At 44.5% G+C, this 14,927-nt stretch overlaps 2 protein-coding genes across 5 annotated transcripts in view; one reads left to right on the top strand and one right to left on the bottom strand.

Annotated features, from left to right (window-relative positions):
- Positions 1-215: 215 nt before the first annotated feature.
- LOC135111423 (probable glutamate receptor) overlaps positions 216-14,927 on the bottom strand; it is a 14,902-nt gene continuing 190 nt past the window's right edge. Inside the window, exons 1-11 of one of the 3 annotated variants that reach the window (XM_064024696.1) lie at positions 14,711-14,927; positions 13,169-13,429; positions 12,606-12,787; positions 11,615-11,716; positions 10,214-10,495; positions 9,182-9,285; positions 8,799-8,972; positions 7,505-7,719; positions 7,077-7,294; positions 1,294-1,541; positions 216-732 (exon numbers count right to left, since the gene is read on the bottom strand). The exon at positions 14,711-14,927 is cut by the window's right edge and continues 190 nt beyond it. In XM_064024696.1, the coding sequence (XP_063880766.1) occupies positions 342-732; positions 1,294-1,541; positions 7,077-7,294; positions 7,505-7,719; positions 8,799-8,972; positions 9,182-9,285; positions 10,214-10,495; positions 11,615-11,716; positions 12,606-12,787; positions 13,169-13,310 (2,058 nt within the window). In that variant the 5' untranslated portion in view covers positions 13,311-13,429; positions 14,711-14,927 and the 3' untranslated portion in view covers positions 216-341. Of the gene's footprint in view, positions 733-1,293; positions 1,542-7,076; positions 7,295-7,504; positions 7,720-8,798; positions 8,973-9,181; positions 9,286-10,213; positions 10,496-11,614; positions 11,717-12,605; positions 12,791-13,168; positions 13,430-14,710 lie in introns of all 3 variants that reach the window. The other 2 variants (XM_064024694.1, XM_064024695.1) reach the window with 2 other exon arrangements.
- The window catches only part of LOC135111425 (histidine-rich glycoprotein-like), a 94,528-nt gene continuing 83,312 nt past the window's right edge, over positions 3,712-14,927 (top strand). The window contains exons 1-2 of one of the 2 annotated variants that reach the window (XM_064024699.1): positions 3,712-4,278; positions 5,282-5,340. The gene's annotated coding sequence lies outside the window, so the exon portion shown is untranslated. The remainder of the gene's footprint in view (positions 4,279-5,281; positions 5,341-14,927) is intronic. The other variant, XM_064024700.1, reaches the window with a different exon arrangement.

Raw genomic sequence — 14,927 nt, 5'->3', positions numbered from 1 at the left:
TCAGTAGTCAGGCTAAAGTGTGTGAATCACAACATAATGCATCCTTTTTTCTTTTCCTTTTAGCTGATGAGTGTAATGCTATATGTCAACAAAATCTGGGCAGTGAAAGGGAGCACTGTCTACAGGCAAGAGCAGAAGGTGAGGACAATCAAAGGAGTGTTATGTGCAGTGCTGGACAACACACCTTGGCTCACACACAGCAACTCAACCTGATGGGCAGAGGTGAGTCAACACCTCACAAGTCAAGGTGCTCAAAATGACTCAACTGGTGAAGAGCTGTGTACTTCAAGTCTCCTGCTGTGATGTTCTTCCTTGGCTGCTCCCCTCCCATCACGTAACCCTTAATTCCTCAGTACATATTTCAAAATACGATTTGAAGGCATCACAGTTTCCCTCTCAAGGCCACCTCTTTTCGGAAGATTTAAGTAATTTTTCACAACTTCCTGCCATGTCCTCGAGTTTCCATGCCCTGTTTTAGGTGGCTTGGCAGTGTCCCTACAACCCAAAGTGGACATTGGGCCATGTGACCTTTGGGAGACCTTAGGGATGATGGAGTGTTCAAGGGAGCAGCAACAGAGAGAGAGTATTATGGCAAGCAGGAGTCCCACAAGGGGTGCAGTGATGGCAGCCAGACGAATGGGTGAGGTGGTGTTTTGGTCACACTTCTCAGGCCGTGGCACCCAGGACATCTGGATCTTCTTTATCAAGCCACCACCCTTCATCTTCAGTAGTCTAGAGAGAGAGAGGGGTAGAAATAAAAGGGTGCTACTTATTCTTTCCTTAATTTCCTGTATTTGCTTTCCTTCCTGCTTCCAGTGATTTATTTTTGTTTAATCTGTCTTCTCTTCCTGCTTCTCCTCCTCTCCTTTCTTATCTCAAATTCACTGTTACTATTATTATTTTTTGATTGGCTTCATATCCTTTCTTTTCCTGTCTTCCTCCTTCCAGTGACTTTTTTCAACCAGTTTTCTACTCCTTCCTTTCCTATTCATTACTGCTACTGTTTCTACTATCATTTAATACCTATTGCAAACATACATATCACACTTCCTCTGAATATGTAATTTTTCCTAATTGAACTATACTATCCCTATTTTCCATCCCAGTTTGCTCAAACATTAATGTTATCCCTTTGAGAAAGTACCAAGATACCTGAACAGCACTTATGAAACCCTCATTAACTGTCATCCCAAAGAACAGAGCCAAGAAGAGGTAGTGGGCCTTTTTCTTATCATTCTTTTATTACCCTATGCCAGTACCCCTCTTACATAACAAATTTCAAGGTATACACACATGCTATTCAGGATGGGGACGAGTGGAGAGCCTTTCTTGAATGCAATGGATGTGAAGGCCCTGAATTCTGAGCCTGGCAGGACATAGTGGCGGCAGTCAATGTTAGAGTAAATAAAGAGATCAGTGTCCATGTAGACATATTTCTCCTGAAGAGTCTTGGATACACCCTCTGCTGATGTGCCCACCATGAGGCTGTCCCTGGCCATCAGCTTACTGTAGGCAGCTTGGTGATACTGGTCACTGGAGCTCTGAAAGTTGAAATGGTTGAGTACTTTTTAGATAAGAAAATATGGGAAGCTGCAAGAAGCCACCAGGCCTACATATGGAAGTCCCTGTATGAAACATATCTATCTACCTATTTCCGCATATTATCTTCATTCATGAAATTGTCTAATCTTCTTTTAGAATTCCCTAATGACTCACCACTAGCAACTTGAGTACTGAGTCTATTCCATTCATCTACTATACTATTTGAACACCAATTCCTTCCTATCTCTTTTTTTAAATCTAACTTTTCTTGGTGTCACAACAACGAGATGTTTTATTAATGTAACAACCTAAACATTTTTGTGTGTTTTTGAAACACAAAAATTGACATTAAGCTTGTGTGAAAGATGAATTATTGAAGACACACCCAACAATGGGACACTGAAAGGTACACAACTTTTTGCCATAATACTATGATGGGTCATAATGATTGCCATAGTTGGCCTTGGCTCTGGACACTACAGTATGGTGCTTTGTGTGATAAGGGTAACAAAGTAATGTTGAGAGAGAGAGAGAGAGAGAGAGAGAGAGAGAGAGAGAGAGAGAGAGAGAGAGAGAGAGAGAGAGAGAGAGAGAGAGAGAGAGAGAGAGAGAGAGAGAGAGAGAGAGAGAGAGAGAGAGAATGCTATGCTGCTGATGATTTAATTTTATTTTCCTATGTAATTATTATTTTTTCTTTGCATTCCTTTATCAATCAGTTTGTAAGCCACTGTATACAAGTAGCCTATGGTCAGTGTGTGTGTGTGTATGTGTGTGTGTGTGTGTATGTGTGTGTGTGTGTGTGTGTGTGTGTGTGTGTGTGTGTGTGTGTGTCCCAAGAGCAGCAGTTTTACAGATTTGGTGCAGAGTCCAGTAGTGATGGAAACAAAGGCATAGAACACAGAAGTTTATTCCTGATTAATTTCACCTTACAGCTTCCTCCTCTATAAAGCAAAACCACACATGAATAAACTCACGTTCTTATATCCTTGTTTATATTACCACTGAATTCTAAATGTCCTAGAAATGTCCCAAAATTCAGTGCAGTCTCTGGTTTAGAACATCACAAGAGCTCAATGTCTAACCAAGGCAAAGGGAAGCAAGCAGTTTCACCTTAGGTCATCAGTAGCACATCTAAATTTTTAAAAGCTAAGTGAACTACAATAGGACTGGTAATGGCAATGATGCACAAAGTTGTAGAAAGAGAGAGGAAAAGGGGTAAAAATGAGTGTTACTTATTATCTGTCTCGTTTCCTTTCTTCACATGTCTTCCTTCCTCCAGTGACTTATCTTTAACAGTTATCCCTGTGTGGTGATACTGAATGTGGGGAAAAATTTATAAGCTTACGTGTTCTCTTATACAGTGATTATAAAGATGAGAGAGAGAGAGAGAGAGGTGGATCTTGAGGTGGAAAAAAAAAAAAAACTGGGGTGGGGAGATCTTAGCCTGAGAGAGACTAGGATGGGGAGATCTTTGGGTGAGAGAGACTGGGGTGGCATTTAGGTGAGTGAGACTGGAGTCTTGTATTTTCAGGTGATCTTTCATGTTCAGTCTCACGCCTTGCTTCATTAGTTCGCTGCATACATTATAAAAATCAGGCTCTCTTCAATGGGGTCTCCAAGGCATGGGTTGTTTTAATTCATTGTAAGTTGTGCTGAGAATAGTGTGTGAAATGTGTGTGTTTTTTTTTTTTTTTTACTTATATGTTTCATTACTTATTTTTTTAGGAAAACGTAATTGCAGCACTTTTTTTTCCCCTTCTTTTCTATCTTTGTGCATGGCTAGTTTCCTCCTCCACATGTTAAAATAATATACTGTAATAATGATGGTTCCAAGACGCCAAGAGAGGACACATACACACTTATAACAAACTAGTTTAATCACCGATCTAGTATGACGTCACAAATAAATACTTAAGGATGGTTCACCAGTTACTAAGGCTTTTCTCCAGTTAATAATGTAAAAATATTGTTAATCTGTCATTAAAACCATAAAAAAAAAGAAAACTCATGTAATTTCAACTAGAGCCTTAAAAAGTATTGGCGATCTGGCGCAGATTGGTTTCAGAATATGATTTCCCATTGAACAAGGCAAGGGTGGTTCGCTAGTTACAGGGAGGGCGGGTTTGGACGTTGAGTTTCAAAGGGCCAGTCATCAGTACTTCACTAACCAGAGAAGCGAGTGTTCGGCGTGCTTGCGATGTGGAGAACTGGCGCGTTACTTAGTGTTTCGCATGCTGGGGTGGCTTGTGCTAAGGATGATATGCTTTCCTTGGCGTGTGCTACGTGGTAAAGTAATTCTAAAGCGGTGTTTTAAGTAAGTGGCCCTGTTATTGTGCGTTCTGTGGGGTGGGAGACTGTGTGCGTTTGTGTGTGCTAATGGTGCTACACAGTGGGCTTTTCGAGGTGTGCTATGTGGTAAAGTAATTCTAAAGTAGTGCAATAAGTGGCTGTTACCTATCGTTATGCGGCGCGGCAGACAGTGTATGCTAAGAGTGATATCAAAAGTCATTGGTGATATGTACGTTTCTTGGCATGTGCTGCGTGGTTAAAAGTTAGAGTGATGCCTGGAGTGCAGTGGGACAGTGAAGTATTGTGGGCCCTGTTGCGTTGCCCAGAAGTTAACCAGTGAGGCCAAGGAAGCTTAAGGATATCCAGCTTCCCTGAGTGTAGCCCGGGATTGACTACAACCAAAAGGAAGCTTAGAGTCTAGGCAGCGCACGGATCACAACTAAGGAGGTAGGTAAAGGTTAAGCTGTGTTTGTGTTTCTTGATTGTAAGGAAGGAAATTAGCCCTTTTAGCTTCCTTCAGCAGCAGTGGTGGTTGAGGCAGTGCACGAGGTCAAAACGAGGTAGGTAAGGGTTATGTCAGGCTGTGTTTTATGGTATTTTTCATGTTTCCAAGAACACGTGTGAGCAATGCTGTCTTTGTGAGAGAACAGCGTGAAGATTGTAAGATTGTGAAGTGCATATTTTGTCTATTAGTTATGTGAGACTGACCATTGTATTCTTGGGGAAGTTCCAATAATTTAGCAAGAATTCTACATTGCTAGTGGGGAAAACACGGATAAAAAAAAAAAATTCTAGTCTTTGAAAGTCCTCCTGATGAAGGAACATAGCGTTTAAGAATACAAGTCTGATGTTGTGCTGTGTGTATGAGGCAGTAACAGCAAAGGGTATGTAGATCCTAATTAGGCTGTTTGATTAATGAGAGAGAGAGAGAGAGAGAGAGAGAGAGAGAGAGAGAGAGAGAGAGAGAGAGTAGCTACGTGGTAAAGGAAAAGAAAGGTATAATCTATGACAACTATTATTTGTTGCGGAGAATATGAAAGACTGTTTGGTATGGTATGGTAATATTGTGTGTATATGTAGGGTAGGTGTGGATATTGTATGTGGTGGGGATGACTATTGTGGTGGTGCGTGTGAGGGTGAGGTGTGGGACCATTGTGGTGGCGAGCTGTGCGAGTGTATGTGGTGGGGTGAATGGAGGCTATTAATATATTTGTGAGTGAAAATGGGATGAATGATTGCACCTCTAAGATTATGGAGATTATATTGTGGTGGGGATTATATCGTGGGTTAGGTAGTGGTTTTCTAGAGAGAGAGAGAGAGAGAGAGAGAGAGAGAGAGAGAGAGAGAGAGAGAATTAGGCAACACACAGGTGGAAGCTAGAAACAAAATTTAGCACGCTAACTGCTATTACTACTAATGATAATAATAAATGCTTTGGTTTTGTTCCCAGGGACGCCTCCAGGCCTGCAGGTATCGCCAGGAGCTCTACTAACAGCTGTCGCCTGAGTGGTGAGTGTTGTTACCTTCACTTGATTCGCCGCGCAAGTAAACCGTTTTAAGCCGTTCATGAACTCGTTCGGTATTTTATGAAGCAGGGGACAATTTTGGAGTCTCGCCAAGCAATCCACTGCAATACTGGTGGCAACGGTGGGATACTACATGAAGATTTTAGCAAGAGACGGCTCGCTACTTCAAGGTTTACGTAGCAGCCGCGTGGGCTGTTAAGACTGTCCCGCCCCCACATGACACAGCGCTCTTCAGGCAACCTGTTATCTTGCGCCCCGCCCCTTTATCTATGCCGTGATCACCAAAGCTGCTGTTTTACTGCTTATCCATGAGTTCACCAGCGCATCTACTCCAGCTTCACCACCTGCTTCTTCTTCCTCGCCTTCTGCAGTGTGGCCAGTCTCTTCGCCTCCTGTGTTCTTCCTGCTGCAGTTTGCTACAGTTGTGGTGTGTGCCTCTGCTGCACTTTATCTGGTTCCTGGCATAGTCCTTCAGCGTCTTCTGCAGTATGCACCTCCAGTTAATGTCTACGCTGTTCCTGTGGTTACATTCTTCAACTTCTGCTGCTTCATGTCGGCGTCTTCGCTACTCCTGCCTGGTCCGGCGACGCTGCCTTCAGTAATTCAGCGCTGCGTGGCTCCACACCTGGTGTCCTGCTTTCACTGTGTGGCAGCTGGCGTCTTGCAGTGATGAATGCAACGTCTTCCGGACTATAGTGTGTTATCTTGGGCCTGTAAGTGTATCGCTTTCTGCACTTATCGAGTGCTGTAGTGCATTAGTACCATACTGTGAGTGCCATTGTGTGCTTCGCCTTTAAGCTCAGGAATATATTGTGTGTGTGCTTTTGCCCGGTTTCCTTAAGAAATCCTATACCCTGGATCGAGTGGATCTAGCTATCTCTGGGCCCAGAAAACACCGATAAATCCATTAAGTAGTTGAGGAAAGACAGCGAAACGCTTGAGAATGCTGTCCAAGGAAAATGGAAGCACTATCTTATTCTTAATACTCTCCTTTTCTCCATTTTTTTCTTCTTAACGTTACACACACTTGTTTTCTCTTCACCCCACTTCTCCTTTATAAGAGCGAGGTTTCAGTGAACTTATCCTCCAATTTTATGTGATTCTTTTGACCTCACTTTAGGAGCTGGCACTCTCAATGAGCCTTTTTTTTTTTCGTACTTTTTTGTTGCCCTTGGCCAGTGCTCCCCCCACCTTTTTTTTTCTTTTTATGTAGGAGGGACACTGGCCAAGGGCAACAAAAATCCAAAAAAAAAAAAAAAAAAGCCCACTGAGATACCAGTCCCAGAAAAGGGTCCAAAGCGGTAGTCAAAAATTGAAGGATATGTGTCTTCAAATCTCCCTCTTGAGGGAATTCAAGTCATAGGAAGGTGGAAATACAAAAGCAGGCAGGGAGTTCCAAAGTTTATCAGAGAAAGGGATGAATGATTGAGAATACTGGTTAACTCTTGCATTAGAGAGGTGGACAGAATAGGGGTGAGAGAAAGAAGAAAGTCTTGTGCAGCGAGGCCGCGGGAGGAGGGGAGGCATGCAGTTAGCAAGATCAGAAGAGCAGTTAGCATGAAATTAGCGGTAGAAGATAGCTAGAGATGCAACATTGCGGCGATGAGAAAAGAGGCTGAAGACAGTCAGTTAGAGAAGAGTTGATGAGACAAAAAGCTTTTGATTCCACCCTGTCCTACATAAAATATAATTGAATTGAGCCTTGGTGCGGCGGCTTACCTTGAGGTACTCCACCATCGCCGTCTCTCGCATCAGGCCGAAGGAGAGTCCCGGCTCGGCAAGGACGCCCCGGATGGTGGAGAAGGATGGCATGAGGGGCCCCACCGCCAGGGAGGAGGCCAGGTTGCTGGTGTAGTGTGCCTGGACCACCACGTGCAGCACCAGCGTGGTCAGCAGCACCAGCCTGGCGGGGGCCGTGCGCGGCGGAGTGCTGCATCCTGGCGGCGGTCCGGGGAGTGTGGCGGGAAAGTGTTGTGTTATCTTGACGTGCGTTGGTGGAAATGAAGTGGTGCTATATGTTTTACCTGTGTGTGTGTGTGTGTGTGTGTGTGTGTGTGTGTGTGTGTGTGTGTGTGAAGGGGTTCTTGCTCGCGCGACTCCCCCTAAAGATTATACAAGAGATATATATATACAGTCTTTGGACTCACCCTGGCCACAGAGGGCGCCCATGACAACACTGAAGCTTTCTAGAAGGGACAGTCGCTCCGTGCCCTGCTCCATGATGGCCGTGGTGCCGTGCATGGCAAGCATGAGAGCCACCGCCGTGCTGCCCAGGACTGCCCACACATGCCCGCTAAACTCCTTGATGTACGTGCCCCACATCAGGTCGCTGTTGGAGGGCCGCTTCACCACCATTTTGTACCTGCGGCGCCACGACACGCGTTCTACTCAAACTTTTTTTCATCACGATCCGGTTAGATTATATTTACTGCCTTCACGGGTCTGGACGTCCATTCTATCGTGTCTTTCTCACTCTCCACACACACACACACACACACACACACACACACACACACACACACACACACACACACACACACACACACACACACATTATTGCAGTTCACTTGTTTATAAGTCTGTCTACGATGTGGCGATCCAGTGAACAAGAGGTTGCGATCCATTACAAGGCCCCGACACGCCCCCTCAAAGCAATTAGAACGCTGGACTGTATTCTCAAACACTTCAGCGTCTCATCTCGATAACTTCTACCAGGTTTCAGTGGAAGTCACTGGGGTTTTCAAAAATGTGCTTCGTGATTACAGTACCAAGCGGGGGAAAATAGTTATGAGAACCTGATTAATTCACTTTGTTGCCTCTGAAAGTTGTCGCGATGAGAGAATAGAGCGCTTAAGAATACGGGCCTTAGGGGCATCCTCATGAAAACTTAAGTCCCGTTATGAAGTCTGAAGGGACGGGTGTGAGTTGTGATTTTTTTTTTTATTCTATTTCATTTTATGTCAACAAGTCAAGCCGAGGACATAAAAGAAAATAACGGAAAACGAGAAAAAGACTCGCTTACATTGCTGTTCCCTGGAAAGAAACATGGAGAACCGGGTGAGTTGGACAATTTACTTGTTTTGAGGTGTCTTGATGCTTCTCTGAACCGGTTAGACATTCAAAACCTCACTGACAATTTAGGGACTATATTCTGAAACACTTACTTTACTTTCAAAAGACTCTAACTGAAGTGAAACGTATTTGTAAGGATGTTTTTACGGATCTAGCGACAAATTAACAATATTTCTACATTATGAAGAGGAGGAACTCTTGAAAATTCGGCTCTTCATCTCTGTGGCTTTGGAAAATGGTCGTGGTGAGAGACAAAGCGTTTGTGAACCGGTTAATCATCCCCATTGCCTTTGAAAATAGTCGTGGTGTGAGAGAACAAAGAGTTTCAGAATACGGGCCAACACAGAAGAGGGAGGAGAAACAGCATACCTAGTGTGAGAGATCGGGAGCAGGAAGTCTACCGCCACGCTGCGTTCTGGTGTGATATCCAGCGAAGCCACAGCCATATCCGCCACGCCGTCCACCACGTCCCCCACCATGCCCGTCCAGCGCCCGTCCTTCAGGCTGCCCCACTGCCCGTCACGCGAGGGCCGGCACGAGCACCTGGCGAGGTCGGGTTAACGGTTTAGCGGGTTAGCGTGTTAGCAGATTAGCAGGTCAGTCGCGCGTGATTGACGGAAAGTCGAGTTTTAAAATGTGACGGAACTGCTGCCTCGGTGTCTGTACTGTGCTTAATTGGTCATGTATTGGGCATAAACACACACACACACACACACACACACACACACACACACACAGAAGAAGCAACTCACGTGAAGTTCGTGATCTCCTGAAGGCTGGAGACAACGCCCCCGAATATGCCGGTAACGGAGAACGTACCGTTGCTGTGGGTAGTGAGGATGGTGTGCGGGGACTCCTGGCGGGGACACAGCGGCGTGGGATGAGACGTGCCCATCTTAAGAAACACTTTGCTCTCTCGCCACAACTACTTTCAAAGGCCACAAAGATGATCAACTGGGTTTTCAAGTGTTTCTCCCGTTCATAAAGTAGAAATTTTGTTATCTATCACTAGAACCATAAAAAAAAAAAACTCTTAAAAACCCATGTGACGTCAACTAGTAGAGCCTTTTGAAAGTAGTGGATGTGCGGCGCAGAAGCGTTTCAAAATATGATCTATAGATGCACTCACCATAAAACACAGTTACGTCCATATCCTTTTCTGTTAGTGATGCGCGAGTGGCAATGACGTCATGAGTAATTGCTATTGTTGAAAATTTTACAGTTTTTATTCGGGGAAACAGAAGAGCAGTGAAAGTGTGTGGAATGGATGGGGCGCTGTGGAATGGAATGAATACGGGAGGAATGGATGGTGTGTGAGGCGGGCGGGCACTTAGGATATGTGGGATAGGAGGATATGTCGTGCAGGAAGAGGGCGTGTAGAGTATGAAGAAAGTCTGTGGCGTGGAAAAAAGGTGCGTGGCGTGGGTGTGTGCTGCTTTGGACTTTTTGTTTATTTTTTTTTTATGTGAAGGAGAACAGCCAAGGGGACAGAAAATAACGGTAAAGGAGAAAAATCTCTCTTACAATGCCGCTCCCAAGACAGAAACAGGAGAACCTAGAAAGTTTGCTAGCTTACTTTTCTTAAAGTGTCTTGAAGCTCCTCTGAAACTGTTGAATTTTAGATAGGAGGCAGTATAGAAACAGGAGGAGCACCGAGAAAGTTGACCAATTTATTTATTCATTTATTAAACTTCTGATGCTCCTCTGAAACGGTTCCAATTTTGGGCAGGAGGCAACATACAAACACGATAAGAATTCCCAAGTGTACCATTGAGGCTGCTTACGTTCACAGTGGTGCAGGCGAGGCGCAGGCCAGTCAGGTCAGTCCGGCGCAGCAGCGGGTCACCCACCACCGCCACCATGCGGCCGTAGGTCACCCGCCTCTCCTCCACTCTCTCCGTGGCCGGCACCTCCTTCCTGAACGCATCCAAGTGTGAGTCATCTAGGAGCGTGGGCGGAATCCAGCGACCTGCAGGCAGCGTTCTCTTCTCCATGGCGGGTGTCACCTGGTACACATGCCACAGCGGGGTAGTGGAGTCCTCAGGGGGAAGCGTGGCCACTGTTACCTGCAGCGAAGGAGCGTGAGTGAGGTTCCTATCCTGCATGTTAAGGAAAGCTCCTCCCTCGTGCGGTGGTCTGGTTTTGAGTGCTGTGAGTGAATGTAAATGTTGTGTTGTAAGTTTAGAGCTGAATTGTAAAAGACTTAATTGACAGTTGCTTAAATCTTGGTGTTTGTTGTTTTATTTCGGATCTGTACGCTGTCTATGAATGTGTTGTGAGTTGAGAGTTTAGTGTCTAGACATAAATGGCAGTAAAGAGGATGAATAATGGAGTACTAGTTTAAATTTTCCGGTGTTTACTGTCTTATTTATTTTCTACTGACTCACTACTCTTACTCATTCAGCTTCTTTTCCACTCCTTCCTTCTACTAATTCGCCCTCACCTTTCCCATCCAACCCACTGCCTTCAAGCGCTAATGCACCCCACGTCTTGCGCTTTCTTTACCCATCTTTCAAGCTCCATTCTTTTCACTGGGTTATTGACGGCGTGTTTGTCTAAAGCAGAATATAACCTTCGGCATTCAGGAAAGGAAGAGTAAGAAAGAAGGAGAAAAATTAAGGAGTAATGAGCGTTTTTATCCAGTCTTATCTCGTCGTTCGTTGTTGTTGTAATATGGTTCGTCAACTGAGTGAGTGAGTGAGTGAGTGTCCTTTCTATCTGGCTGTCTTTCCGTCTCTCCATGTAAGAACTTAACAAAGGCAGTACTTACTAACAGATGAACTTGTAATGTTGTTGTTGCTCCTCCGCCGTGCACCGTCATTTTCTCACCCTCGCGTGTTTACAACCGTGTCTCTCTTTACTGGATAGCTGGCGTGCAGTTTTCATGAGGTGTAAGGGAGAGGGAAAGGAGAGGGGAGAGGGAGAAATGATGGACGTGAAGGTGGACAGGTGATAGGAGTAGAAAGAGGGGAGAGAGAAAGAGAGAGAAGAGAAGGAAGGAGGGTAGATGAAATGACGTGTGAATGGGAGAGGAAGGTAAGAGGGGAGAGAGAAAAAAAAAAAAATGAGAGGATGGAAGACAATGCGCCTGGGTGAGAGAGAGAGAGAGAGAGAGAGAGAGAGAGAGAGAGAGAGAGAGAGAGAGAGAGAGAGAGAGAGAGAGGAACTTTTACCCTTGCACTCACCCTGGTGTCGAGGGGAAGAGTGAGCGGGAGGAGCCAGGTGGTGATGTCAGGGTCAGGCAGCAGCAGGAGCCAAGAGCAGCGACGGGGCGCCAGCGGGAACATCTGAAGGGAGAGAGAGAGAGAGAGAGAGAGAGAGAGAGAGAGAGAGAGAGAGAGAGAGAGAGAGAGAGAGCGTGTTATCTTGCATACTTTTTCCCAGATACGATAGTTAAAATAGACCGAATCGTTAAAAAGATGAGAGAGAGAGAGAGAGAGAGAGAGAGAGAGAGAGAGAGAGAGAGAGAGAGAGAGAGAGAGAGAGAGAGAGAGAATTGCACATCACTTCCTAAACACGAAAAATAAAAATAATATTAAAAAAATAGCAAAAAATAAATCATTAAAACATCAAATAAAAAAAAATAAAAAAACCGGAAACAAGAGTAAAAATGAACAGCAAAAAAAGTACATACGTTCTGCACAAAATTCGCTACACCTAACCGCCCTCTCTCTGACCCGCATTCGGAAACATTTTTGCTCTCACCACGACTGCTTGCAAGTGCCACAGAGATGATCAGCCGGGTTATCAAGGCGGTTACTCCTTTTAATGATGGATAAATCTAGTTAATCCGTCAACAAAGCCGTGAAAAAAAACACCTTTAAAAACCATTGTAGCTTCAATTAGAGCCTTTTAAAAGTAGTATAGGTGTGGCGCGGAAGTTTTCCAGCATATGGTCTTAATACAGGGACTTTCGGATCAGATTCTGAAACACCTCTGCACCGCATCGCAACTACACTCAAAAAGCTTTACTATTTAAAGTTACAAATATTTTACACGTGTTTTTACATGGTTCTAGTGACAGATGAACAAGATTTCTACGTCATTAACAGGATAAACGCTATTGTGAACCCGGGTATTCATCTCTGTGGCATTTAAAAATAGTTGTAGTGAGACGGCGAATCATTTCTGAATATGGGTCTTCGAGTGATCACGTGACGCAATACAAACACTGACGCGGCCGAGAATGACGGCGTGGCGGGGCGAGGGCAGCAGCGCCACCATGAGGGGGTCAATGGCGTGCCGCGGCCAGCCTGGGGTCGCCGGGGGACTGGCCAGCGGCACCACGCCCACGAAGGTGTCCCCGAGGCTGGTTAGGGAGAGGAAAGTGTCGGTAGCCCATGTCTCTCCACCCTCGTCTCCTCGGGGAATGGAAGGAATGAGTAATTAGATACATAGGTAGGTAAGTAGGTGGGTAGAGAGAGAAATAGATTTAGAGGTAGATAGAAAGATTTATTGATTGGTGGGAAGGAAGGTAAATGTATTGATAGATGGATAGATATGGAGAGATAGATAGACAGGTAGAGAGAGAGAGAGAGAGAGAGAGAGAGAGAGAGAGAGAGAGAGAGAGAGAGAGAGAGAGAGAGAGAGAGAGAGAGAGAGAGTGTCGTTCATCGTATATGAATTTTGCGTAGTGCTGTATTTGAATTCATTATAAAACACTAGGAATGAGAGAAAAAAGGTAATTCAAAGTCTGTTGTTGTTGTTGTTGTTGTTGTTGTTGTGTTGTTGTTGTTTACCTGGTTCCAGCACGTATACATCACGGTGTTTGTAGAACTGAACGTAATCCACCACCATTTGCGACGTCACGTTTTGCCCTGACGACTCAAACACCCAGAAAGAGAGAAGCAAAAATCCCGCGGCGCCCCAGCCTCCCGCCATCCTCCTTTGCGTTAATGTTGCACTGGGGACCTGCTGTACCTGACCTCCACTGCCTGAGTGTTGCCCGCTGACGACCTAGTGTCTCATTAATGCAGTAACGCTAGTCTCTTGTGACATTCCTACAAATAAAAGGACAGAGAATTAGGATACAATGATTAATGATCAAGAAGTATGTTTTCTGTTGACTGGGTAAGGCTGTGTAACAATGTAGTCTTATAACACTCAAAAGACAGGAAAGGTATGTGCTCTAACTGTGCAAGGCTGTGTGTAATCTCTGTTATAGCACTCAGACAGAGGGTATCTGGTTTGGCTGGGCTAGATGGTATGGTATAGCAGTGCAGTCTTATAACACTCGGGTATGACAGGAAAGATCTCTGCTTTAATTGGGCAAGACTGCAATCTCTTATAACACTCAGAGACATGAAATCTCTGGTCTGATTAAGCAAAGGTTTTTAACATAAGAACATAATAAGATAACGGAAACTGCAAGATGTCATGCAGGCCTACACGTGGCAGTACCTGCATGAAACATATCTACGTATTTCCACCTATCATCCTTGTCCATAAAAATATGTAATCTTCTTTTAAAGTTTCGAAATGATTCGGCACTAACAACTTAATTATTGAGTCTGTTCGGTTCTTCAACCACTCTATTTGAGAACCATTTCCTTCTTACCGTTTTCTTCTGTTCCATTCATCTACCACTCTATTTGAGGACGAATTCCTTCCTATCTCTCTCTTCTATTCCATTCTATCACTCTGTTTCAGAATTAATTTACTTCTACCTCTTTCCTCAATTCTGTTCATCTACCCCATTATTTCAGAACAAATTCATTCCTATCTCTTTCGTCGATTCCATTTATCTACCCCATGATTTCAGAACCAAGTAATTCCTATCTCTTTTCCATAACAACACATCCTCTCTTACAACATAGTATAGGGGTTATAACAAGGGAGATGTAAGCAAAATTCTTAGGATCAGCAACCAAGGTAGAACAAGAAATAACGGGTTCAAGCTTGAAAAATTTAGGTTTAGGAAGGAGATAGGAAAAAATTGGTTCTCAAATAGAGTGGTAGATGAGTGGAACGGACTCAGTAATCATGTAGTTAGTGCCAGGACACTAGAGAGCTTTAAGAGAAGATTAGACAAGTTTATGGATGGGGATAACAGATGGAAATAGGTAGGAGTGTTTCATACAGGGACTGCCACGTGTAAGCCTGGTCGCTTCTTGCAGCTTCCCTTATTTCTTATGTTCTTATGTTCTTATGTAACACTCGCAGATGACAAGAAAATTCTCTAGTTTGGCTGGGCAAGGGTATTTTGTATTAAACACGTCAGTCCCACAATATCAGAACCAATTTCTTCCTATCTCTTCTTTAAACTCCCTTACAACACTCACAGATGACTGAAAAGCTCTCTAGTATGGCTGGACAACGATATTTTGCACCACCATACACGTCAGTACCGCAACACGTCCCTAAGTTGAAGTGTGCCCTCAGAACCGTCAGCGTTACATCCTCCTCTCCCGGCCACTAGATAAACACTGACCCTGCTAACCCCTCCGCCTCGCCTCTCGTCACGGCTCCAACCCCTCCAAGGCTTCTCCCGTCGCGTGT

The sequence above is a fragment of the Scylla paramamosain genome, chromosome 22, assembly GCF_035594125.1.
Source record: "Scylla paramamosain isolate STU-SP2022 chromosome 22, ASM3559412v1, whole genome shotgun sequence".
Lineage (NCBI taxonomy): Eukaryota > Metazoa > Arthropoda > Malacostraca > Decapoda > Portunidae > Scylla > Scylla paramamosain.
This window is presented reverse-complemented; position numbering and strand designations above follow the sequence as displayed.